We start from the raw sequence: 27317 nt of genomic DNA, 5'->3' as shown, positions 1-27317 counted from the left end.
GCCCCTTGCTCGTGTTGAGGAGTGAAATATGAGTGAAGTACTAATTTCAGATTACTCCTGTAAGTCCTACTCAACATGAGTATAAGGTTGCTGAACCAAGCCCATCACATTTTTCCCACTGGGAAAAATAAAAGTGGGGTTAGATTAAAAGAAAAAAGTGTGTAAAAATGAGGAAAAACCTACTTTTCACACTGACTTGCGACTGGAAAACATTTCCCAGAGTTCAAATGGACCTACAGTAAAAGTTTTGCAAAACTGTTAATCAAAATTCTATTTGAAAATGTTATTGAAATTGTTAATGACATTTTTCATCTAGCCAAAACTGCTGCATGAGCACTTTTTGGGCATGAGGATAAATGGAAAATGTTGGCAAGCACTTTCAATTCAAAGTTTGAAAAAATCAATTTTGTTGTTGTTGCAATTTTTGTAAAGGCTTTACAACGGTTTTTGTTTTGTTGGTTGGTTGTAGTTGTTTTTAAAGAAAAAAATTAGAATAAAATATTTCAACCAGTTCTAATCAAAACTCAATAGACCTTGTACAGAATCGCAGTCCTCACCAAAAGGGAGGCTTTTAACTTAAGTGGGACCAGGATTTGCCTGTTATTCTTGCATCTTTTTTTTCCCAATTGTCGTCAAATATTCTGCTTTCTCTTGTTTTAAAATAAACTTGGAAATAGCTGACTGAATAAATCCTGCCCTCACAATGTGCATTCCTAATTCATTTTTCAAAAATCAGCCAGATGGTATCAAATAATTCAGAGTGACACACGGGGGGGGGTACCATTAAAAACAACATTTCATATGCTCCAGGTACCCATGATAACACAGAACAGGAAATATTCTACTGCAAATGCTTTGGGGCAGCTAAGTGCTGATTTTTTAAATGCCACTTGCAGTATAAAAGCATCCCATGATGAGATACAATTCATAGAATTTAAAAAAAACATAATTCAGAAAGCCATCAACAGCTGGTCCCCACCGCGATAAATTTCTTCTGGTGGTGAAGAGCTGCATCTATTAAAACAGTTATTGCTTCCCAGATGATTAACATTGTATGTAGGTTTCAATAATTTCAGTTGTCTCAAATATTTTTTCATTTGGGAAACCCACCCCTGCCTCTGCATAGCATCAACTAACTATTTCTAGGGGACCATTCTACAGGTGCTAAACTAGTGTCTAAACATACGAAACACTGCTTAGCATTACACATGATCTATACTGCACACAATATGGATGCTGCAGATTAAAACATAAAAGTACAGAAATGATCATTTCAGATCATTTATATAAACATTTCATTATCTGACTGCACTGTTCATATAGTCAGTTATGCACAATATTCGTGTTAAAATGAATCTTTCACATAATACAACCAATTTTAATACTGATCCAGAACACAAACTTATTAACATTACAGCACAAATACGTGTATATATTAAAACTCTGTATAATATATCATTAGAATTTGCAATCAGCTCCTCTATAATGTAAACTAGGACCTAAGGCTGAAAAATATACAACATTTTAAAATCATCATCAAAAGAGCCTTAGAACTGAAAAAGTTTGGGAAATTGCTCTTTCAGCTGACTTCTTTGAAAGGCAAAGGAGTTATTCTTGACTCAAAATTAGGAAAGCTTCCATCTGCACTGAAAAATAATTATATGTTTATTCATACAAGTTTCACTCATACTTCAGACTGGACCAAATCCTCTCTCTAGCACACAGCCTGAGTGACTGGGCTTTGAGTTAACGAGATCCGTGGAGTTTCAGAAGAGGAGGTGGAAGAAATCCAATCCCCAGGGCATGCAGTAGCACCGGATTGAGTTCTATGGCTATTTATTGTATGTGTGGGTGGATATGTAATACTACCTTATACTTCCCATCGCACATTCAAGCAAGGGTCTCAAAGTGATTTGCACACAAACCTGTGATCTGGAAAGGATTACTATACTCATTTACAGATGGGGAGAAAGAGGCCCAGAGAAGTTAAATGACTTGCCCAAGGCCACACCAAGTCTGTGACAGAGCCAGGAGCACAACACAGGACATCATTTGTGAGGAAATATTGGAAGAAGTAAACATATATATAGTTCAACTGAGGGGAAAATGACGGGGAACATAATAGTATACAAATATTTGAAGGGTTATAACAGCAAGGTGGGAAAGGAGGAATTTTGTTTAGTGGAAAAGGGAGGATTTATTTGTTTAAAATGGAGCCAGAAAAGATCTGGACAGCTGTATCAATTACATCAACAAATACTATACAATAACAAATGTTAGGACCCTCCAGATTCCCCCATAAAATGAAGATTGTCCCATCACAACCTTCCATCCACTCAGTTCTCTTCATCAGAAAGAACCAGCCTGGGAGATCATATAGATCTTGTGGCAAGTTGAAGGTTGGCAAGTTTAGGCTGTAACAGGGGAGAAGCCACCTCACATTTAAACCAAGAGGCTGTTAGCTCAAGTATCATATCCAAACCCAGCTTCCACAGTGTCCCATGAGAGGGGTAGACACTCTAGCTAGAAGCGACAGAAGGTGAAATTTAGGCTAAATATCAGGAAAAGTTTCCTGCCAGCGTGATTGATTAATCTGTGGAATAGTTTCCCAAGAGAACAGGTGGGAACCCCAATTAAATGGCACAATTACAACCAAATGAAGCAAAACGCTAACGTACAATAGGGAGCCATTCCACAGTGGCAGGGAGATGGATGGTTAGGTCTTTTCCATCACTGCACTCTTTTATGACATGATCTCCCATTCTGAGTCCTGAGCTTTAAGGCACTGGCTCATGCCTGCTCTACTTATATGCTGACAGTATTCTGTACCATACTTTTCTGCCTGGTAACTCTTCAGTATAATTTGTATCTACATCTACTTTTCTAAATCTATGCTCTCTTGTTTTCTCCCTATACCTCGGACACAAATTTGTGATTGGGAAAACTCCTCACCCCTCCCGTCTAGACCTTCCAAGAATTTATAATGAGTGTATTTGGCAACATTAAAATGCTGAACCATTCCACCTGTGAATTGTGTTGTTCTACTGCATTCAAAACCAGTTGTTTCATTTCCCATCCAAGCTAAAATGCCTAATGTTTAAACAGCATAGTAAAGTATTCAAGGCATGGCGCACTAACGAGACCAGCTTAGTAAATCATGAATGAGAGTTCTCTATCACATGAAGGATAAACAAAGGAATAACACCATTTATGGCTGCATCTGAGTGGAAGGAGACCATATACCTTGCCCTAATACAGTGGGAATAAATACGGGGTATGAAGCATGCACACATACAGAGAGCAAATATTTAAAACCAGAAAGGATGGGAACCATTCAACCAACTATCCTAACGTCAACTATCCAAGAATTGAATGCTAGCAAATGTTGTTAAAGATCTAGGGCCAGAAAGTGCCTTATCACACAAAAGCCTGAGGAGGAGGGAGGAGACAGAGTGGCTGGGAACTGTGCAAGCGTCTCCCCATGAATTTTCCTCTGCACTGTTCCTTTAAAGAGAAAAAGTTCTGGATTCCTAATGGGAGCATGAAACCAACAGCGTCAGAAAATTTGTGGGGGAAAGGCAGGCTTCTTCCCTGGAGATTGTGGGTTCCTCCAAGGTTTACCCATGGACCGTCTGCCTCTTTTAGCATAGACTCCTTAGGCTCTGTACTGCCACTGGCTGAGCCCATGTCCCCAGTGCCTTTGGCTCACCCCCCTCTCTGACGGTTCAGAAGAGGAGCTGATGTTGCTTTGAGCAGCTTTAATTCTGCCATATTTTTCCACCAGGATACAAATGCAACTCTATCTGGGACTCACTGAAACAACTCTGGGCCCCAGTGCTCTTGCTGCATGATATGAGTAACTGTCTGCAATGACACACCAGAGTTTCTGGAAAGTCATGGTCACAGGAAGAGTAGGTTCCTTGCCCTCCCGACTGACAGCTCTATTCCAGACAGACTCTTTCAGGGCTTGCAGACCTTTCTGCAGATCACTTTCCTAGCTTCCTATTAACAAGGAATCTGTACCCCAGAGGTGGAGACCCCTAGTGGGGAAATGGTGTCTTTTTTTGACAATCAAAAATTGCTGTCTAATTGCCAAGAACTTTCATAATATACAAATATATTTAGAGGGCACATACAGTAGCTACCCTTCTTCTTCGAGTGATTGCTCACATCCATTCCAGTTAGGTGTGCGCGCCGCGCGTGCACGTTCGTCGGAAACTTTTTACCCTAGCAACTCCAGTGGGCCGGCAGGTCGCCCCCTGGAGTGGCGCCGCCATGGCGCCCAATATATATCCCTGCCGGCCCGCCCGCTCCTCAGTTCCTTCTTACCGCCGTGTCGGTCGTTGGAACTGTGGAGCGCGGCATAGCTGTCCTCCACGTCCCTAGCTCTCCTAGTTTCTATCGCTTGTTTATCGCTTATCTCTAGTTCTATATAGTTGTTAATTAGTATTGTTAAGTAGATAGTTTAGTAAATAGCTGTTAAGTAGTTTCTTGCCGGGGGCTTAGCCCTTCCCGGCACCGGGCGCCAGGCTCATGCCTGTTTCGCCAGGCTTCAAGCAGTGTGCGGCCTGCAAGAAGCCCATGCCTACCAGCGATCCCCACGAAGCGTGCCTGAAGTGCCTCGGGGAATCGCACAGATCTGACAAGTGCCGCATCTGTAAGGCTTTTAAGCCGAGGACAAAAAAGGAGAGGGATCAGAGGCTCCGAACTCTCCTAATGGAGGCGGCACTTGACCCGTCGACTTCGCAGACCGTGGTTTCGGCACCGGCACCGGATCGCTCCGGCACCGAGAAGACTCCTCGGCACCGACCTTCTCCGGCACCGGAATCAGTGCCTAGGCCGTCGAAGTCTAATACTCCGGCCAGGCAGACCCGGCTTGAACGCCCGGCCTCGACATCGGCCGCGGCGCCGCCGGCACCGTCAGCGCCGTTGACTCCGGGCCCGGCGGGTCTGTTGAGTCCGGTGCCGCCGAGCTCCCCCATGAGATCTGGGGTTGAGATAATGGTCCCATCCACACTGGAGACCTTCGCCTCGGCTCGGGACCTTATTGCCCTGACGGAGCCTACTCGGCTGCCACCCCCGGTTCCTCCGGTGCGGGTCACGTCCAGAGGCAAGCCCATGATGTCGGCACCGCCCACGGACAGTCGTTCGCCATCCAGGCCCCGACGTCTTGGGCGCTCCAGATCCCGACGCCGCTCGCAGTCCCGGCACCGCTCCCCTCAGCGGTACCGGTCGCACTCGCGGCACCGGTCGGCATCGAGACGGTCGCGGTCAGGCTCCAGTCGACACCGGCACCGCGACTCCAGGAGCAGGTCCCGACGCTACTCGCCGCACCGGTCGACCTCCCGGCACCAAGCTGGTGGCAGGTCCCGGTCCCGATCTCGCTCGACCTCCCGGCACCGAGCTGGTGGCAGGTCCCGGTCCCGGTCGATCTCCCGGCACCGAGCTGGTAGTAGGTCCCGGCACCGAAGCGGCGCCCGGCACCGTGACAGATCCCGGTCCCGAAGCGGCGCCCGGCACCGTGACAGATCCCGGTCCCGAAGCAGCGCCCGGCACCGTGACAGATCCCGGTCCCGAAGCAGCGCCCGGCACCGTGACAGATCCCGGTCCCGGTCCCGGCACCGTTATGACTCCCGGCACCGGTCCCCGGCACCGAGACGATCCTCCGTGCCGGCCCGCGCAGACCCGTACCATCCAGGGTCGGCCCCGCCGTGGCCCTCCAGGCAGCCGTCCGTGTCCTCCCAGACGGACAGCGGCTATGCGCTGGGCACCGACCGGCAGGCGGCGCTGTTTGCTGATCCGCCGCTGCAGGACCAAGGCCCCCCACAGTGGGGATTCTGGACACCCTGGGCGTACCATCAGGCCCAGGGCCCCCAGCAGCTCCCTGCTAGGCCGGCGACTGCGGAGCGTAGGGCCCCTGAAGCCTCTTTGTCTCGCCCCCCTCCCTCCCCGGAAGGGGACGAAGGGTCCAAACAGCAGGACTCCGCTGCGGCTCCGGAGACAGAGGCGAGGGCTGAGGAAGACCCTCAGTTGGACACTATTGTGCCTGGGGTCTCATCATCCTCCTCCCCGGATGAGGCGGTGGCGGGTACCTCCTCCAACAGTCCCCCCCCGCTGGATCTCAGGGCGCACCAGGACCTCCTCAGGCGATTGGCTCAAAACCTGAGTCTGCAGGCAGAGGAGGTCTCGGAGATAGAGGACCCAATTGTTACCATCCTCTCTTCCGATGCTCCCACCAGGGTCGCCCTGCCGTTTATACGGACCATTCAGGCCAATGCCAATACTATCTGGCAGTCCCCGGCCTCCATCCCTCCGACAGCGAAAGGAGTCGAGAGGAAGTACATGGCCCCTTCTAAGGGGTACGAATATTTACATGTTCACCCGACTCCCGGTTCACTGGTAGTGCAATCGGTGAACGATAGGGAGCGTCACGGCCAGGAGGCTCCGGCCCCCAAATCCAGAGAAGCCAGGCGGATGGACCTCCTTGGCCGTAAGGTGTATTCGGCTGGGGCGCTGCAGCTCAGGGTCTCTAACCAACAGGCCCTGCTGAGCAGATACGCCTTTAACTCCTGGGTGGCAGTGGACAAATTTAAGGAGCTGCTGCCACAGGATGCTCGCCAAGAGTTCACGGCCATCTTGGACGAAGGCAAGAAGGTCGCGCGCACGGCCTTGCAAGCCTCCTTGGACGCTGCGGACTCGGCTGCCCGTACCCTCGCGTCAGGAGTTACGATGCGTCGCATCTCCTGGCTGCAGGTTTCCGGCCTTCCGCCAGAGCTCCAGCACACGATACAGGACCTTCCTTTCGAAGGCCAGGGCCTGTTTTCCGATAAGACAGACCCCAGACTTAAGAGTTTAAAGGACAACCGGGTCATTGCGCGGTCCCTCGGGATGCACACCCCCGTGACACAGCGTAGACCCTTTAGGCCGCAGCAACAGCAGCACCGTCGGCCGTTTTCCCAGTTCCGCCAGCGGCAGGACCCTTACAGGCGCCGCGGCAGGAACGGGAGGCGCAGGCAGTCGGGGAACCAAGGGGGGCAGAACCAAGGCTCCTCAAAACCCCCGCCTGGTCCTAAGCCTTCATTTTGAAGGTGCGCTCGAGGGCGCAGTAACAGTTTCCCCTACGGATCCTTCCCCTCCGTTTTCCAACCGCCTTTCGTTTTTCCTCCCGGCGTGGTCCCAAATAACATCGGACCGCTGGGTCTTGAGCGTGGTGCAGACGGGGTACCGCCTGCAGTTTGTTTCGTTCCCTCCTTCCCGCCCTCCTTCCTCGTCCCTCTTCAGGGACCCCTCTCACGAGCAATTCCTTCGGCAGGAGGTGCGGACGCTCCTCAGCAAAGGAGCTATAGAGGCGGTTCCCGAAAACGAGAAAGGCAAGGGGTTTTATTCCCGCTATTTTCTGATCCCCAAGGCCAAGGGGGGCCTCAGGCCTATCCTCGACCTGCGAGAACTCAACAAATACCTCGTGAAGTTGAAGTTCCGCATGGTATCCCTGGGGACCATTATTCCATCCCTGGATCCGGGAGACTGGTACGCTGCCCTCGACATGCAGGACGCGTATTTCCACGTTGCCATTTGGCCACGCCACAGACGCTTCCTCCGCTTCGTTGTGGGGGCTCGTCATTATCAATTTGCGGTCCTCCCGTTTGGCCTGTCCACGGCCCCGAGGGTGTTTACAAAATGCATGGCAGTTGTCGTGGCGCATCTTCGGCGCAACCGTGTCCACGTGTTCCCTTATCTGGACGATTGGTTGATTCGGGGCACGTCGGAACAGCAGGTGTACAGCCATGTCCGCGTGATCACCGGCATGTTTGCGAGTCTGGGCCTCTTGATAAACACAGACAAGTCCACCCTGAGGCCCACTCAGAAGGTGGAATTTATCGGGGCCGTCCTGGACGCCACTGTGGGCAGGGCCTCGCTGCCTCGGCAGCGGTTCCAGACCATGGCGGCGATCGTTCAACGCTTGCGGTCAGCCCCGTTGACGTCAGTGAGGACATGTCTAACCCTGTTAGGCCACATGGCGGCGTGCACTTTTGTGACCGACTACGCTCGGCTCCGCATGAGGCCTCTCCAGCTGTGGCTTATCAGTCATTACAGACCAAGGCAACCGCTAGACATGTTAATCACAGTCCCCCAGAAGGTCTTAGATTCCCTCGGCTGGTGGGTGGACCAGTCCGTATTGTGTGCGGGTCTTCCCTTTCACCCGTCTCAGCCCTCGGTATCCCTGACAACGGATGCCTCAGATCTAGGCTGGGGGGCCCACCTAGGGACCCTGCGGACGCAGGGCCTATGGTCCCAGGAGGAGGTGGGGCTACATATCAACATGAGGGAGTTGAGAGCGGTCCGCCTTGCTTGCCAAACGTTTTGTCATCAGCTTCAGGGTCGTTGTGTAGCCGTGTTCACGGACAACACGACGACCATGTATTATATCAACAAGCAGGGCGGCACCAGGTCCTCCTCCCTGTGCCTCGAGGCGATACGACTCTGGGACTTTTGCGTAGCCCACTCCATTCACCTCAGGGCTTCCTTCCTTCCCGGAGTACGGAACACGCTGGCGGATCGATTGAGCAGATCCTTCCTGTCACACGAGTGGTCCCTTCGACCGGACGTCGCTCTCTCCATTTTCCGGAGGTGGGGTTATCCCCGGGTGGACCTCTTTGCGTCCAAGGGGAACAGGAAGTGCCAAGCGTTCTGCTCCTTTCAGGGCAGGGAGCCGGGGTCGATAGCGGATGCCTTCCTCATCCAGTGGTCGACCCACCTGTACTATGCGTTTCCTCCGTTCCCTCTGGTTCACAAGGTCCTCCTGAAGGTGCGCAGAGACAGGGCTCGTGTGATCATGGTGGCCCCGGCATGGCCCAGACAGCACTGGTACACCATGCTGCTAGACTTGGCCGTAGCCGACCCAGTTCCCCTGCCCCTTCATCCGGACCTGATTACCCAGGACCACGGGTCCCTCTGTCACCCAGACCTGCAGTCGCTGCACCTAGCGGCGTGGCTCCTGCGTGGCTAACTGGTTCCGAGCTGCGCTGCTCCACGCCTGTGAGAGAGGTGCTCTTGAGCAGCAGGAAACCATCCACAAGAGCCACATATTCGGCAAAATGGAAACGCTTCTCCTGTTGGTGCGTAGAGAGAAATCTCCGCCCTATGGAAGTTTCGGTATCCGAAATCTTAGATTATGTTTGGTCCCTCAAAGAACATGGTCTGGCCTTATCGTCGTTGCGAGTCCATCTGGCAGCTATCTCCACCTTTCACCCGGGTGCGGACGGTCGCTCCGTTTTTTCTCACCCGACGGTGTCGAGATTCCTTAAGGGGCTGGAACGGTTATTCCCTAACGTCCGTCCCCCTGCTCCAACCTGGGATCTTAACCTGGTGTTGTCCCGGCTCATGGGGCCCCCCTTTGAGCCGTTAGCTACTTGCTCCCTGCTTTACCTCTCTTGGAAGGCTGCCTTTCTAGTAGCTATCACCTCAGCTAGACGGGGTGTCGGAACTCCGAGCCCTTGTGGTGGACCCCCCATACACGGTCTTCCACAAAGACAAGGTGCAGCTTAGACCACACCCTGCCTTTCTACCCAAGGTGGTCTCAGCCTTCCACGTCAACCAAGAGATTTTCCTCCCGGTTTTTTTCCCAAAACCTCACTCCTCAGGCAGGGAGCAGCAGCTCCACTCGCTGGATGTCCGTAGAGCTCTCGCGTTCTACATAGAGAGGACCAAACCCTTCCGCAAATCCCCCCAGCTTTTCGTGGCGGTAGCGGACCGTATGAAAGGGCTTCCTATCTCCTCCCAGAGGTTATCCTCGTGGGTTACGTCCTGTATCAGGACCTGTTATGACTTGGCCCATGTCCCTACGGGCCGTGTGACTGCGCATTCTACCAGGGCGCAGGCGTCGTCGCTGGCTTTCCTGGCCCGTGTGCCCATCCAGGAAATCTGTCGGGCAGCGACCTGGTCATCGGTCCACACCTTTGCTTCCCACTACGCCCTGGTCCAGCAGTCGAGAGAGGATGCGGCCTTCGGAACTGCAGTGCTCCATGCCGCGACTTCTCACTCCGACCCCACCGCCTAGGTATGGCTTGGGAGTCACCTAACTGGAATGGATGTGAGCAATCACTCGAAGAAGAAAAGACGGTTACTCACCTTTGTAACTGTTGTTCTTCGAGATGTGTTGCTCACATCCATTCCACACCCGCCCTCCTTCCCCACTGTCGGAGTAGCCGGCAAGAAGGAACTGAGGAGCGGGCGGGCCGGCAGGGATATATATTGGGCGCCATGGCGGCGCCACTCCAGGGGGCGACCTGCCGGCCCACTGGAGTTGCTAGGGTAAAAAGTTTCCGACGAACGTGCACGCGCGGCGCGCACACCTAACTGGAATGGATGTGAGCAACACATCTCGAAGAACAACAGTTACAAAGGTGAGTAACCGTCTTTTCACCCAGTTAAGCACTTTGACATTCCCCGATGAAAGGTGCAAGTGGAGCAGAAGGTACTATTATATTTTGAAGGTTATCACAAGGATAATTCACATAAGATTCTGTTTTCTGGCTGTGATTTCTTTTCAGAAAAATAAATACAGAGAAATGTTAGAAAGTCACAACCTAATGAGAATTTCCTATATAAATTGGACAAGGGTATTTAAACGGTGATGACATCACAGTAATTCATGGATTATGTATGAAAACAAATGTTTAAAATTCCAATTTCTGAAAAGTCACTTTCTGATGGGTCTGATGCATGAGCACTGTAAAATATCATCCCCTCAATAAATCCCCAGAAATGTATATTCTTTGTGTTATTTATGATTGCTCCTCTGATTGCAATCAGCTTTCTTTCAAGTAAAAAACTAACTAACTAAATAAGAATACAGCCTGCTAACCTAGAATCTTATTTCCACTATCAATCAGTATAGTTTTTCCACTGACTGCAACCCAATTAAAATCCAATTAGCTCTGTAATTTGATGGAAATTGCTATCACAGAATGCATTTCTGTAATAAATGCATCATAGAAGAACCTGATAGGGAAGGAAGGATGTTTTGTGGTTAAAGATGGTCTTGTAACACAGGCCCGGGAATCCAGAGCAAAATCTAAGCCCATTACAGTCAGTGGAAGGACCCACAGCTTTGGACCAGACATCTGATTCTCAAATTGTTGATGTAAAAGTTCTAACACAATCTCTTACCCTTCACCACAATATTTTTAAACCACCATAACTATGGCTATTTCATCCCACAGAGTCAAGAGTTTTGACTCTTCAGAGGATCTCTATATTGAGAGGGTTTTATTAAAGCCACAACATTTAATATCAATATCCAGATTATCTTAACTGCAACCATATAAGAACGGATGTTAGTTAACAATCTTGTAGCCTTGCATTTCCCCTTGTCCTATAGGAAGCAAATGTCTGCGACAGAAACTCAGTACCATTCAGTGGAATTCATCCTGTAAGGTAAGGATTCCCTGAAAAACAAACAGAATTTACATCTCCAGGAGTTGGCTTGTTAATTTTGTAATGATAATTTGTCGTTGTTGCTTTGATTTTGGGTCAAAAATGGAGATAATACTTACCTACCTTATAGGATACTGGGGACTGAAATTAATTGATATTTGTAAAGGGTGCAAATGGATGGAATGAGTTATTGATGTGTGAAGTATAAATTTCCACATGCCTCGAGTAGATCCAGAGTGCCAAGAATTAGTCAGCTGGGGTTAAATTTTACTTTCACACTGTCATCATTTTACAAAAAGGCTGAAAAAGAGTTCTGCTGTGTATTCAGCTATAATTAGCTAGAAGTTTTGTGGCACTTGATAGTTACCATGGAGAATTTCTTCGGAACAAAAGAGTCTACCAAAAATATGTTATGTGATTATGTACTACCTTCTACTAAAATATGCTTTTAAAAAATAGCTCCAGTGTACTCCAACTATTCACAATTTCATATCTTTTCTCTTCTACACTGCATCATAGAATCATATTCATTGAATGATATGTACTACCATTTTAATAAAATTCCACAGCAGTGGTTCACTGAGATTACATACAGTTAAGTATCAGGGGGTAGCCATGTTAGTCTGCATCTACAAAAACAACAAGGAGTCTGGTGGCACCTTAAAGACGAAAATTTATTTGGGTATATGTTTTTGTGGGTAAAAAACCACTTATCCAAACTACTTCTTCGGAGGTGGTTTTTTTTACCCATGAAAGCTTATGCCTAAATAAATCTGTTAGTCTTTAAGGTGCCACCAGACTCCTTGTTCAGATTACATAGGGAATTAAAAATGATATATTTGTTTTTATAAATTGCACCTGACGCAGTAAGTCTTGGATTTAAAACAAACAACAAGAAGAATTGAAAAAAAGAACCTGAATGGGGGGAGGGAAGAACAAACAAATCAATTAAGTCAGCAAAGTACTTCCAAAATGTGTTTGTAGCTAGAAGAAACAACTCCTGATAAAATCTTTCATGCTTATATTATATTGCTATTGCAACTGCAGAAATACAAACTTGCAAAAGGTTTTTCTTCCATATATCAGATTTCATGCCTTTTCCTCAGTCTCTCGTAACTGATTAAATAATGCTTCCTCCTTTTTTAATTGTGCTGCCACACTAAAGCAGCAGAAATCAGCGAATGTCATTTATCAACAGTGCAAAAACAATGAACAACTGATCACAACAGCATGGCAATTTACAAGTATTATTCTGAGATTACTTCTTCTAAATTAAAATAAAGGACTTTTGACATACCCACATCTGATTATGCACCTACTGATGTGACTTTTTAACTCTAGCAACGTCACTGATCAACCTACACCTTTATGAAAGAGCAAGAGAAATGGCAAAATTCAAACCAGTTCCAGGGACAGTTTTTAGAAGTGATTCTTTGTACACTCCGTATGTTCAAAATGAAGCTCCTTACCCTTTTTCTCAAGTTGTAGGTTAAGATGAGGTTCCTGGAGAAGGAGTGAGAAAAGGCTGTATAGAACTCCAGCACTTTCTGTAAGGCATCCCTTTTAATCACATGAAGGTCACAGTAAGTCAAGGCTCTTACATTAGCACAGGACTGAGCAAGGGTAGCTTCTTTCCAGAACACATCGCCAAAAACATCTCCTTTGCCTAGAGAAAAACATGCATCAAAGTATCATTATTGCAAGGTAAGGACTTAAACAATGGTCACCAAAAGCTGAAATGACCTTATCGGTCACTCACTGCAAGCCAACTTATCATTGTATGGCACAATATAAATATTCTGAGCTCCAAATTTCAACCCAGCACCTCTGCTTTATTGCAGCTTCATTTCTTGTAAGTCACGAAAAAAATTAAATTTGCCATTTCTTCATTTTCTGTGTTAAATTATGGGAGTTCAGCAAAAACTCCCTAAAAACCAAGCCACAACCATACTAATATCATGAGACAATTTCCTTTGTATCCGTCCCATCCATACATCACACAAGAATACTAAAGATCAGTACGTTATCAGTTTTCCAATTATATCTTACACAACACTTTTTAGATACCGATTATGACAACAGTGTGTTAGGCCTGACAAGAGAAATGAACCAGCAAATGGGCCTCTTTGCCACAGAGGGCTAAGAATGAAGAAATATGTAAGAGATCAAGAAAACTTCACCACCAAACCAGAATTTCTGTGTGATTCCATGAGCTTTCCTTCTGCTTCCTTCTTTCCCACTAAAGTATAAATGTTTTCCTCTTGAGTGGATGACATTGGCCATCTGGTGTATTAATCCATGTGTACTGACAAACTGTATTTTATAAGCTATGCTACATTCTTCTGTAAAATCCAGTCTGGTACCTTGTAACATATGAGCCAATTTTATCTCTGAACTCTATGGAGGAATGTCGGCTACATTTCAAGTGTCAGTATGTATTGAACCCATCCTTAGACACTCCAATTCCACCTATTCGGTTTTCCCCAGGGCTAGCGTCAGAGACATTAGTAAAGGTACCATGTTGGTTAGTTCCCTCTCCTTCTACTCCCCTTACAGAGAACCATGCACGTTATTAAAACTGAACGCTTATGTGCCAAGTGCAGTATAAATTTACCATCTTATTTGCCTGATCTCATATTCTAACAATAGGGAATCTGCAAATAACACGGTAACACTAAATACCCTGCTGCAGTAAATAGCTTTATCACCATCATTATTAATAATAGTGCTCATTGTTTAAATGACATTTTTCTGTCTTAAATATTTGCTTTCTGGATCAAATTGCATAGATCAAGATTAATCATTAAAACATGGTCCCAAGCCTCACAGGAAGCTAGTATCCACTCACTTAACACAGGCCCTCTCCCAGAAGGCATTCACTCACCGCAGTCATTGAAGTGTACTGATTTTTATGCACTATAAGAAATATGTGTTTCACTGGATAAAAAGGGGTTGTTGACCTTTGTAATAAATATGCCTCGAATCCAGAATTTGCCATGCAATTAGCTGGACAACTGTTTCAAATGAATGCCATTTGATGCTACCAAGTATGCAAGTGTGCATGTCTGCCTAGTAGCCTGAGCAAAATGAGGAATTCTTGAAGGTTAAACCCCAGTTCTGCTCCTAAATCTCTTGTTGGCTCTAAGCAAGTTTCTTAACCTCCTAGGCAAATTTCCTCATTTGTAACATTGAGCTAGTTTACTTACTTACCTATCTCACAGAGGCAGGAATATTAATTTGTAAGCAAGCACATTATATATACAGGCTGAATGTCATCATCATAATGGCACATCCCAGGGAATTCCCCTCCCCCTCCCTTTTTTTTTTGAATGATGGGCTAGATCTTCAGCTGGCCTATGTAACAGACATGACTCCATTGAAGTTGATGGACTTATGCCAATTCACATCAGCCAAGGATGTGGTCTGCCATCTCTAAAATATCCAGGTTTAATTTTTCAAATAACTCTTCGTGCAAGCTCCACACTGTTGTATTTCTGTCAAGAGCATGTTTTTTTAAAAGATCCTTTCCTGCAATTTACAAAGCCCTGCCGGTGGCTGTCAGCTTCAAAACAAAGTGAAGACTTGCGGGGAGGGGGAGAAAAAGGTGGAAATTTATTAAATTTATGAAACCAATGTTGAAAAAAATTGTCAAAAGAGAAGGATGGGGAAGACTCCCATAGCAGCAGAAACTTACTTACATCCACGAGTTAGACACATCAGGTCAGAACAATCACTTTCCTACTCACAACAAAGAACCTAACAATTTCAACATCCACATACTTCCTCTTCTCAGTCTCTCAATAAAGCAAAGTGGTCAGTAAAAATGGACAAGACTAAATGGCTGAGTTTTGTGCCAAATATCTATAATTTAAAAAGTAAAGTAAACAAAACAGAGAAGGAGTAAAATGGATCCGAAAGCTCTTTGGTGAAGAAATGTCCAAGGGTGGCAGAGGGAAAGAATAGACTAGGGTCTCTCTTCACCTATGCTCCTACCTCCACCTCAACTCCTGAGGAAGATAATCTAGAGAATACATTCAGAAGCGTGTCACAGGGTATTCTTCCTCAGATCCCTCTCCCACTGCATTCCAGACACACGCAGGGACATTATCCTTCAGTCACTACTAAACTAGATGATCTAAGCTTTTACCATCAATCATTTATATACCTTTTGGGGATTGTGGGCTGGGGCCCGTTTCCACTTTCAGCTCACTGCCGCTCTGAGGAAAACCAAATAATTCATTGCTTGGTTTTTGTTTTAAAGCTTATGTAGGCTCTGAAAAGTGATTCCGTAAAACTGACACGATGGTATGCCATATTTATTTTCTTCCAGTGACTCCATATCAGATCTGCTGCTCAGTTTATAAGTCAAAAGATGATTTTTTCCAACTGCCTGCACAGCATGCTCAACCTGGGTTTTTTCTGCCTCTCAAAAGTAGCATTGGTAATGAAGATGCTGTCATTTGAATTTTGCTGATTATTTTGTTGCTATTGTGGTAGAGAGAACAGAATTCAGCTCACCATAGCTATATTGCCCTGAAGTGCTAATAAAAGTAAAACTTGGTTTGCTCAGTTGTGCAAGCAGACATTATTCAAACCAGTGCAGGCAGTAGATTCAGTAGCTGAGTAAAAGAGTAATGTATCTAATAAAGTATTTTGAATCTAGGTCTAAATTTACAACCCCACAAAATTCAGAGATGCTTGGATTCATGGTATATTTTTGCCTTGATCCTATTATTAGGGCCTAGCTACAAGACATATGCAGGGCTCTGATCTTGAGGCTTGCGCCAAAGCCTATTAAAGTTAATAGGAGTTTTTCCATTACCTTCAGTGGGGTTTGGATCAGGTGGTCTTCAATGTGCGTTAAACAGAATCTGCATCAGAAAGCTGCACTGAAGTCAACAAAGCAACTCAAGATTCATACTCCCCTGAGGCCAGAATCTGGCTTGATGGCTGTTCTTTCTTACACAAGCAGCAAAGAGTCCTGTGGCACCTTATAGACTAACAAATGTTTTGGAGCATGAGCTTTCGTGAGTGACTACCCACTTCGTTAGATACATCAGACGAAGTGAGCATTCACCCACGAAAGCTCATGCTCCAAAACGTTTGTTAGTCTATAAGGTGCCACAGGACTCTTTGCTGCTTTTCCAGATCCAGACTAACATGGCTACCTCTCTCATACTTTCTTACACAAGAGATGAAGTTTCATTCAAACTACTAAAAACATCCAAGAACTCTGTTTCCACACACTAGCGAGATGATACAAAGAGATGCTAAAAATGCCAGATATTTTAATGCTACTGTATATGATGGTGTGCTGAAATGATCCAAGGCCACTGTGGTGCAATTTTGCGGAAGCTTTCTGATGCTGCTCAGTGTAATGCATAGGTGCTGGAAGTAAGGGTGCTCCCGCACCCCCTGGCTTGTACAGGTTTTACAGTTTGGTGTAATGATTCTCAGCACCCCTACTACACAAATTGTTCCAGCACCCTTGGTATAATATCTCAAGAGCAGTGCAGCCCTAACAGTGACCTAGGAGATCATGCTTCAGGAAATACTGGTGTCTTTGACACTTATCAGAATTACACATGTGCTGATAATATGCAACATCCAAGCAGAATATCCTCTATGTACCTCAATAAAGGGCTTCCATAGAGCTGAGTCCCCAGGATTCTTCCTCTCCATCCAAACAAGTGGAGGCTCAGACTATTGCAAAATGAAGTGTGGTCACAAAATAGGAAAAGCCAGAGCCCCCTATGGTTCTCTGTTCTGGGTAAGTATTTGGCTAAAACACTGTTTTGAAGTTAAAAAAAATCTTCTCTTTCTCTCTGTGCTTTTCCTGCTCCAATTGTGCCCTGCAATTAAAATGGGAGCAGAGGATGAAAAGCCAACTTGGGGTGATAAGCCCTGATTCTGCTCTCAACAGTTTTATTCATGTGCAAGTGCATTGACTTAAGTGGAATTACTCCTTATAATTCAGAGATGTAAACGAGACCAGAAATCAGGCCCCGAAAGGCTTAATTTTTTTGTGTAGTTTTAATTAAATGCCTCCCCAAGTTGGACATAAAATGTAAATGAATACATTTTCCCTTATTTTTACATGAAAAATATTGGACTTCAGAGAAACTTCTGAGGACAAAGTACAAGCGCCAGAAGAAAACAAAATATCATCTTCCCCCTTAACATAACTTTAAGGCAGTGAAAAGGCGTCAGCAAAGCAATGAACCCAGGCAACCATTTTCTAGTGAGAATGTGGTATCAGGGGAGGGTTAGGAACCGCATTCTGTCCCACAGATTGTTTGCACAAGTTCTCAGCCACTTCAGTGACCTTTGTTCTGGTCCTCCAACACAATGCCCTTGGCAGGGGTTGGCACATGAAGGTGATTTGCTGTTCTAGGCTATTTAGGTTATGACTCAAAGTCCAAATTGAGCCAGTAATAAGACACAAATCACTACTCAAGTATGGAGCTGATCTATATTATTTTCTACTAGCCAAGGCTCCAGTCTGAATTCACAGTAGAACAGATGTAGAGAAGAGCTACTAGGATGATCAGGGGAATGGTGAGCTCGTCTTATGAGAGGAGACTAACAGAGCTTGGCTTATTTAGCCTTGCAAAATGAAGACGGAGAGAGGATTTGATTGCTCTCTATAAATGCAGCAGAACAGTAAACACCAGGGAGAGAAAAGAGCTATTTAAGCTAAAGGACTATGTTGGCATAAGAACAAATAGGTATAAACCAGCTATGAATAAATTCAGGAAATTAGTAGATTTCTAATCATCAGAGGAGTGAGGTCCTGGAACAGCTCCCAATAGGAGTGGTAGGGGCAAACCACCTAATCAGTTTTTAAAATGAAGCTTGATAAATTATGTGATAGGGGTTCCCTGTGAAAGCAGGGGAATGGCCTCAATTACTCAGGGGGTCCCCTCCAGTCCTATGTCACTGTGATATTTCTCTGTTCCTTTTCCTCCACTTGACCTTAGCAAAACAATGGGAAAAGGGCAGTAGCCAAACTATCACCTTTCTGTTTCCTTTGCACACACAGAAAAGGCCAGGATCCTGCTCCCATTTAAATTGATAGGAGTTTTGTCACTGACTCGAATGGGGCTGGATCAGGCATTGCTACCGGCTGGTTCTTCCAATTACAGCTACTGAAATCTATTGCAGCTTTGTGCCTTACAGCTTTATGGCTCTTTTCCATAGTCACTCAAGCCTCAGGTAAGGTAATGTTCTTCCTAGAATATACACCGAATACAAGACAGAATTGAGAATTCAAACATGCATGTGGCAGCGATGGCTACTGTATGATCAGCAGAACATCCATGAAAGGAATTTCTCTTTTGGGGAGAATATCTGAAAAACCTTTACTCATGGCTGCAATCTCACAGTGCTAGCATAAAGGGAAATTGTTCTTTAGAGCTGTCATTTTTTCCTTATTTAAACTCAGGGGCTCAGATACCACAGTGCTGGGCAAGGTATAATTCTATTCTACTCTGTATAGGCTCTTCCACCATCCTCATTACCGTGGTATGAGAGCACATTCCTGCAGCACATTAAGTGACAAACTCTCTTTCTCACCGTCTCTCCAGGGAGAGGAGAAGTGTGTGTATAGAGGAATGTTTTATTTTTATAGGATTTTTATTTAAAATTTATTTTATAAAACCTAGCAAGTCCGGTTAGATACAGTAAAATGCACATTAAATAGGGTCATGCAAAAATAGCAAATATTTCATGACATTTCTTGGAAACAAAATATATGCAACTTTGCTCCAAGTCACTTTACTTTTCACAAACAATTTGTAAAATGCCAACTTTTAAATATGAGTATGCACATTTTGTAATTTTACAGGTTTAGTTCTTAAAATTCATGTATGCTGAAATATAAATTTGAATATTCCGAGGTAGTTGCTCAAATACATTTACTCAAACTGGTGCTAACTTTTGAGTTTCAAAAACCTTGTAACTGACTGGAATGAGAGATCTGCTCTGGGTCTGATTTGCAGACAGAAAACAGAGAAATAGCTGCGACCCATGTGACATCCTCAGGGCCATACCGGTAGTATATATATTGTATTGATACAGCCCACATAACACAAAGAGCTGCATATGAGGAGCACAATAGTTAACAGGTTGAGAACCACTGCTCTGTGGTCTGCCTAGTGAATAGAACAATGTGGTATGCACATACATTCTAGTCATTCCCTCTCAGATATTGGCTCAAAGTGACTTAGTAGCTGTTCCGCGTACAGTCAGATATCACAGGCTAAGCAAGATTGAGTTTTGTCAGCATTTGAGCCTTGATATCGCAAAACACAAACACGTGAATAGTGTCACAGTAGTGACTTCAACATTCTATTGGAGTTGATAGGTCTATCCACACGCTTCGAGTTATGCATGTGCTTAAGTGCTTTGCTGGATGGAAACCTTTCCGGATAAACTCCAGGTGCTGCAGGCACTGTTGTCTTTGATGGAGCAGGCTACACACTTCTTGAATCAGTACTCAATCAAAATCGTGCCATGTATTTAGCTGTGGAAGAACTAGGTTGTAGGAGGTAATGTCTCCTGGAGGAGGCACACTGTGAAATCGTGATATAGACCACTTATGGTCAACACAGGTTCCCTTGCACTGTGCACAGAAGTCAAGGTTTTAACCTCACTGTCAGGCCATATTCCAAGTAGGATAGCGTTCCCCCTGCACTTTCAAATATTTACACTGCATCTTTGTAATGCTGTCAAATCATAGTCGTCAGCAAGTGGGATCAAACCTGGGACCTCTGAAACTTAGTATATGAGCCTCAACTACATGAGCTAAAAGCTTATTTATAATGCTCTGTTTTGTTAACACATGAAGTTGGTACTAATCTTGCTTTTCAGTAACAGTTTTATAGCTTCCTTTTTGTATGTGTTTCTTTTCCTGAATGCTTAATGTAAAGAACCTATCACCATATTTGGCTTCACTTCCTGTCCTAAACTGTTGTGTAGAGATGCTGTGCATTGTTAAACAGCTGATTCTTCCCACACCAGAACTGGCTGCACTTGAACTGGTGGAGGGAAATGAACCCTGCATACACCCCTGGTCCCACATATTCACGAACAAACTCATGTAAGGGCTACTTAGGTGATAAGAGGATAGTTATAAAGTACTTAGATACTATACAAATCTAACATTTCTTATGCACCCGTATCTATAATCCATATACCCATTGCAGATCAAACCATAAAGGATATAGTTTGTACTTCAAAAAATTTGCAAATAAATGTAATTTGTATAATTGTATTTCTGTACATAACCTAATAATCTCTCATAAAGTTATTATAATTTACTATCTATAGCACTAGGTCTTGTGGCATGCAGTGTTTTCTTCAACACGTGTTTGGTACCATTGACTTTCATAAGAATCACTATGTGATCTGCATCATCAATTAGCTTTCCTCTATTAAAACAAGACCCTGGACAAAGGAAAATTTTACACAATTACTCTAATGCTCTACCCTGACCTAGCATCCTATAATAATAAAACAAGACCCTGGACAAAGGAAAATTTTACACAATTACTCTAATGCTCTACCCTGACCTAGCATCCTATAATAAGGGGTTTGTTGCTGTTATAATTCACTTGTTTATCTCTAAGAAAAAGAGAACAGAATACATCTCATGACTCAGATCGCTGAGGCAAAATAATCACCATTTCCACTGAGAGCTTCAGTTTGCAACACAAGAAGTTGCAATTTGTTCTTGCGTTGTTGTTTTTTTAACAGTTACCATAAAAACACCATAAATACATGGCTGAGTTAATGCTTGTAATAAGAGCCTTACCTTTGGGAATTACCAGATTTTTGAGGACTTGATTTCTCAGCTTTAATGTTGCACGAAACTATTAGAAATGCACTTAGCACCTCACAGAATCAGGCCTTACGTCTACATGCAAAAGTTTTACTGGCATAGCTATGTTAGTTAGGGGTGTGATTTTGGGGAGGAGGAGGAAGAGGGGTGAAAATAGTGATGCCAGTATAAGCCCTAGTGGAGATGCAATTACACCAGTATAGCTTATTTCACTTTGCCAAACTGGAATAAAACTGTAGCAGAACAAGCATTTTTATACCAACATAACTGTGTCTACTCTGGCAGTTTTTGCCACTTTTACTATATCAGCATGTTTAAAGTGGCACAACTTTAAGTGTGGACAAGGTCTAGTTGAGCTGACAAATCAGAATTTGGTATGTGAGTGATCAAAACTGCAGGCCCACAACTATATCCAGAATTATTTGCATTTGCCTAAATAGAGCATAGTGCCTGAAAATCCATCCCTATATCCCATGTTATTGGATGTGTTGCACTGATATTTATTTTTAATCATAACATATTGCAGATGCAGGTGGCGGCAAAGCTGACTGAAGTCCAAGGAAGCCTTTCCATCGACTTCTATGGGTTTTGGATCATGGCCTCAGCTAGGAAGCCTCAGAATGCTATTCAGGAGTGCCTTTCCTGATGGAAAGTGAATATACAATATGAGATATATGTACATGCATGTGGCTACATGTGTTTTCAGACATTGGCCCACATGATAGCATTGGGAGGGTTTTTCCAATTTTCTCCTTTCCCCCTTTGAACACTCTATTTCCTTTTCTTCTCCTTTTTCCTTCTGGCCACTGAAAAAAGGATGGGTGTAAAAAAAGCAAATTAAATTGGGGGGTGATTTTTGCAAAAAACAAAAAAATGGAAAAAAAAAACATTTTTGATACTTTTTCCAAAATACACTGACCGTTTTCAACCACCACTATTTGGAAATAGGCTGCTATTTGGTCTATGACACACCTTTCCAGCTGTAAGCCAAATCTTGAAAGGTACCAAGTGAATAGGCGTTGCAGGTCCCTAGACTCTTACAACACTTGGATATGTAGTAGCATCTTCACATTTTGGGCACTGGTGTATTTGTACATCAGTGATCAATACTGCCCACGTCTAACTCGAAACCGCCCACATGTAATTAGTGTAGCTGTAGCTGGGTCAATCCCAGGATATGAGAGAGATGAGGTGGGTGAGATAATGTCTTTTACTGGACCAACCACTGTTGGTGACACAGAGTTGAGCTTTCAAGAAGAGCTCTGCATGGCTCGAAAGCTTCTCTCTCTCACCAACAGAAGTTGGTCCAATAAAAGATATTACCTCCCCCACCTTGTCTCTCCTGTGTGACTAGAACACTTGTCAGCCCTGCAGTTGTGTGCTGTTCGCAGAGATACAGTCATTCTTAAGGGACTATTTCCACAAATAACGGAGTGAATCTAGCACCTCAGCATACGCACAGGACCAGGGGGTATTTTAAGTAGAGTTGCATAAATTGTGTGTTATGAAACAAATCCATGACACTCATCTGGTGTCAAATATTCAGCCAAACTTCCTCAAAGAACTGGCTGAGGTTCATGAACATGGCCTGTTTTTGCAGTAAGATCCTTCTTCTCCAGAGTCTCTAAGGAGCAATTTGTCAATTGGTTAGAAGCAGTGTGATACCTACACATTACGCACACCTCTCATTTTAAACTATCTGCAGGCTTAAGCACGAAATGGATATTTTTGTGACAGATGACTTCTACATTTCATGCGCTACCAGAAATTAGAGACAAACAGCAGATTTCCAGACAAACCCTCAAACCAGAGGCTCCTGATACCAACTAACTGTGCTTTTTCCTTGGTGTCCTTAGTATGTGAGTAATGGCTGCACTGTTTCACTCTTCCTATCCTCCATTAGAAAGCAAAATCCACATATATAGTGACAACTCCTGCTCCTACTGAGACAACAGAAGCAGGATCAGCCTCAAGATGTGTATTAGTTTTTACATTAAGCTCTTTTGTAGGACACATCCCAAACACAGGATTAGTAAATCAGACCAATCTGATTTTTCCCCTCAGTGAAGTTCATTAAATACACAACGAAAACCATAGGTTAGTCTGAACTGCCTGCATCAGGGTTAGCAGTCTGGTAGCAAGGAGGATTGGAGGTGGCCTGCAATTCTGAACAGACCCACTTAAAAAAACGGGGATCAATACCAGTACCAAGAGATGGAAGTGGGTTTTAATTAATAATTCTGCTTTCAAAAGTGAATTACTGTTCAATTTACAAAATGCCATCTTAAAGCAGCATTGTGACATTAATTACTTTGTTAAGAGGTTCAGGAAACCCTGCTAACACCTCATGATCCACCACACACAATTTATTTCTTGGTCCTTAAAAGACAGCAGCTTGGCAGTTTTCATTCAAAATCCTATAACGTGAAAGGAAAAACATTTTAAACTCAGATGGAGAATAAATAGAGATGAAGGGTAACATTTACAAAAGTTAGACACCTAAGTCCCATTTGCAAAAGGGTCCTAGGCTCCTAAGTCACCTGGGCACTTTAGTAAAATTATCTGTGCTTCCTAAAAGGTTTTAAATACTTTACTTTGATGGCTACTTGCTTTTTTTCCCTATGTATATTTTAAATGCAACTCTAATCTATTCCCATATTTGCCAGTATAAATCACAGTAAGGCCGTATCTACACTAGGAAGGGTTTGCCAGGATAGATATATTGGTAAATTCTCCCAATAAAGACACAGTCTATACCAGCAGTTTATACTCTTAGATGAGGTAGCTATGCCAGTAGGACGTTCTAGTGCTGAGCAGGCCTTAGTCTCTGTTCCAGATTCAGCCGTCGGCAGTGGAATACCACGTTCAGGTGATGGAAACTAACTTAGTGAGAGGGCACAGCAGCATGAATGATCTGCACAGCCCACTCCACCGATGACGGTGAACCACTCAACACATGGGTGGGGGATGGCCACCGAGTGAAGCCAGACAGGTTGGAAGATGCGACTTCCACATGACATACAAGATGGGAGACACTGCTGGTGGGCCGCCAGACAGATTTTACAGCTGCCTTCCCGGATGGAAATTCTGCATTTCCACTTCCCCTTACTCAAGGTAGATTACCCCTCTGGTATACCCACTCCTCTAAATGTAAAAGGGTGTGATTTACCCACATGCCCACCCTTGCCAGGAGAGGAATCTGTCCTGCTACAATCAGAATCTAGCCTTCTGTGCCTACAGCTGAACAACGGTTTATGGCTAAATGAGGAAACTAAAGCAATTTCAAAGGAACATTATAAGAACAATTGTTTGCATCCTTTAAGATTGCAATTAGATAAAATTAAATCAGCAGGAATTTCTCCACCCAAAGTAAACGGACCATTTAATGTTCTTTTGAAACAGAATGTGACACATCAAGCTCACATGGTATTTTGAGAGAGAGAGAGTAGTCTCCTCCTCAGAGTTATAGCTTTATAAATAATAACTCGTATTCTGGGGACATGCAAACAGCATTTTTCTGTCATCCAACAGGTTATCTTAAATAAAGTAAATACATGTACATCTGAGACACACAGAACCCCGGTGGTGATAAATAAATTAAAGCAGCCATACTTGGATTACAAATTCACACTCAATATCCATTTACAAACTCCACAGACAGAATGTCAAACTCATCTTGGGTTATATGCAAAATCATTCCGACAATTTTTTCAATTATGTTATGTTCTGTCAGCTCTGAGAGCAGTACTAATAATCACACGTGGATCTACATTGTGATTTTTCCATTGTCAAAGTGTGAGGTGCTGTAGCAGGGCTTGCCTCCTCTTCATGAATATGTGGCCACTGACTCAGGTTCCCTCGTCAATGCATTCATTTAGCCCTCTGGCTGAATCAAAATTACACCTCTTTCAGGGTGACAGAAGTCCGGCTCCTCCCTCCTATGATTCAAGCATCACCACGATGATCTACTTCACAGCTGCTGCAAACTCACTCCATGCCTCTATCTCTTAGGCCTGGTTTACACTATGCATTTAGGTCGAATTTAGCAGTGCTAAATCGAATTAATCCTGCACTCGTCCACACAACAAAGCCATTTACTTAGACATAAAAGGCTCTTAAAATCGATTTCCGACTAGGGGAGTAGCGCTGAAAACAACATTACTGGTTCGAATTAGGGTTAGTGTGGACACAATTCAATAGTATTGGCCTCTGGGAGCCATCTCATGGTGCACCATTTTGACCACTCTGGACAGCAATCTGAACTTGGATGCACTGGCCAGGTAGACAGGAAAAGCCCCACAAACTTTTGAATTTCATTTCCTGTTTGCCCATTGTGGAGAGCACAGGTGACCATGCAGAGCTCTTCAGCACAGGTGACTATGCAGTCTGAGAATAGAAAAAGAGCACCAGCATGGACTGTATGGAAGGTACTGGATCTGATCGCTATATAGGGAGACTATTCCGTGCTATTAGAACTAAGTTCCAAAAGACGAAATGCCAAAACATTTGAAAAAAAGTCTCCAAGGGCATGATGGAGAGAGGCCACAATGGGGACTCACTACAGTGCTGTGTGAAAATTAAGGAGCTCAGACAAGCCTACCAGAAAACCAAAGAAGCAAACGGATGGTCCGGTGCAGAGCCGTAGACATGCCGCTTCTACGCTAAGCTGCATGCAATTCTAGGGGGGTCCATCATCACTACCCCACCCCTGATTGTGGATTCTGAGGCAGGGGTAATCTCAGCCATGCCTGAGAATTTTGTGGACAGGGAAGATGATGATGATGATGAGGAGGAGCAGCAGCTTGCGGAGAGCACACAGCACTCCGTTCTCTCCAACAGCCAGGATCTTTTTTTCAGCCTGACTGAAGTAGCCTCCCAACTCTCCCAAGGCACTATCCCGTCCCATGAAGCCAAAGGAAGGACCTCTGGTGGAGTGTACCTTTGTAAATATAAAACATGGTTTAAAATCAAACGTTTTTAATGATTAATTTGCCCTGAAGACTTGGGATCCATTTGTAGCCAGTACAGTTACTGGAAAAGTCTGTTAACGTGTCTGGGGATGGAGCAGAAATCCTCCAGGAACATCTCCATGAAGCTCTCCTGGAGGTACTCAAAAAGCTTTTGTAGAAGGTTTCTGGGCAGTGCAGCCTTATTCTATCCTCCATGGTAGGACACTTGACCACGCCATGCTAGTAGCAAGTAATCTGGTATCATTGCATGACAAAGCCTAGCAGTGTATGGTCCCAGTGTTTGCTGGCATTCAAGCAACATCCATTCTTTATCTCACTGTTATCCTCAGGATAGTGATATCGTTCATGGTAACCTGATTGAAATACAGGAATTTAATTAAGGAGACAGAGGTGGCGGTCCCTACGGGGACATTTGCCTGGGGCTGAAAAGAAATCCTTCCCGGCAGTTAGCCAAGTGGTGAGGGGGGAGGAGCATTGGCGCTGAGCTGTTCACGTTTGGCTAGGAGGGATCTTCCCCGATACCAGCCACGTGGTTAGGGGGAGGGGCAAAGGGATCATCCCAGAGAGTTGGATGGTGGCAGGGGTTAGTTTGGTTTCTGCTGCTGCAAGTTAACACAAAAACCGCAGCACTCAATGGGCTTTGCTTGGTATGGGAAAGGAGGGTGCTGCTTTTATGAAGGTTGCAGAAGCCAAAAGACTTATCATGGCTGCATGAAAGCCGAATTCTGTTGCCCGACCCTGCATCTGTGATCTCTAACACCAAAGCCGCAGGCCCTCAATATTAAGATGCAAAATGCGAACTTGTACCGAAATCACATGTGCTATGTAATGGGAATAGTGTTGTTCACCGTGAAAGAGTATAACCATTGTTCTGTAAAATGTATCTTTCTAAATACTTCTCTCCCTTTTTTCCCCTCCCGCAGCTGCAAATTTTTCAAGCTTCCCTCCTCCATCCCGAAGGCTCTCTCAGATAAGGCAGCGAAAAAAATGCACATGAGATGAAATGTTCTCTGAAATCATGCAGTCAACCCACAGGGAAAGAGCTCATTTGAATGAGTGGAAGAACACAG

General features: G+C 44.8%; 1 protein-coding gene across 2 annotated transcripts in view; it reads right to left on the bottom strand.

Moving 5' to 3' along the window:
- The window catches only part of KCNH1 (potassium voltage-gated channel subfamily H member 1), a 347794-nt gene that overhangs the window by 125981 nt on the left and 194496 nt on the right, over positions 1-27317 (bottom strand). For both annotated transcript variants that reach the window (XM_030557589.1, XM_030557590.1), the window contains one exon: positions 12906-13102. In XM_030557589.1, coding sequence (XP_030413449.1) covers positions 12906-13102 — 197 coding nt within the window. The remainder of the gene's footprint in view (positions 1-12905; positions 13103-27317) is intronic.

This window comes from Gopherus evgoodei, chromosome 3, assembly GCF_007399415.2.
Source record: "Gopherus evgoodei ecotype Sinaloan lineage chromosome 3, rGopEvg1_v1.p, whole genome shotgun sequence".
Taxonomy (NCBI): Eukaryota; Metazoa; Chordata; order Testudines; family Testudinidae; genus Gopherus; species Gopherus evgoodei.
This window is presented reverse-complemented; position numbering and strand designations above follow the sequence as displayed.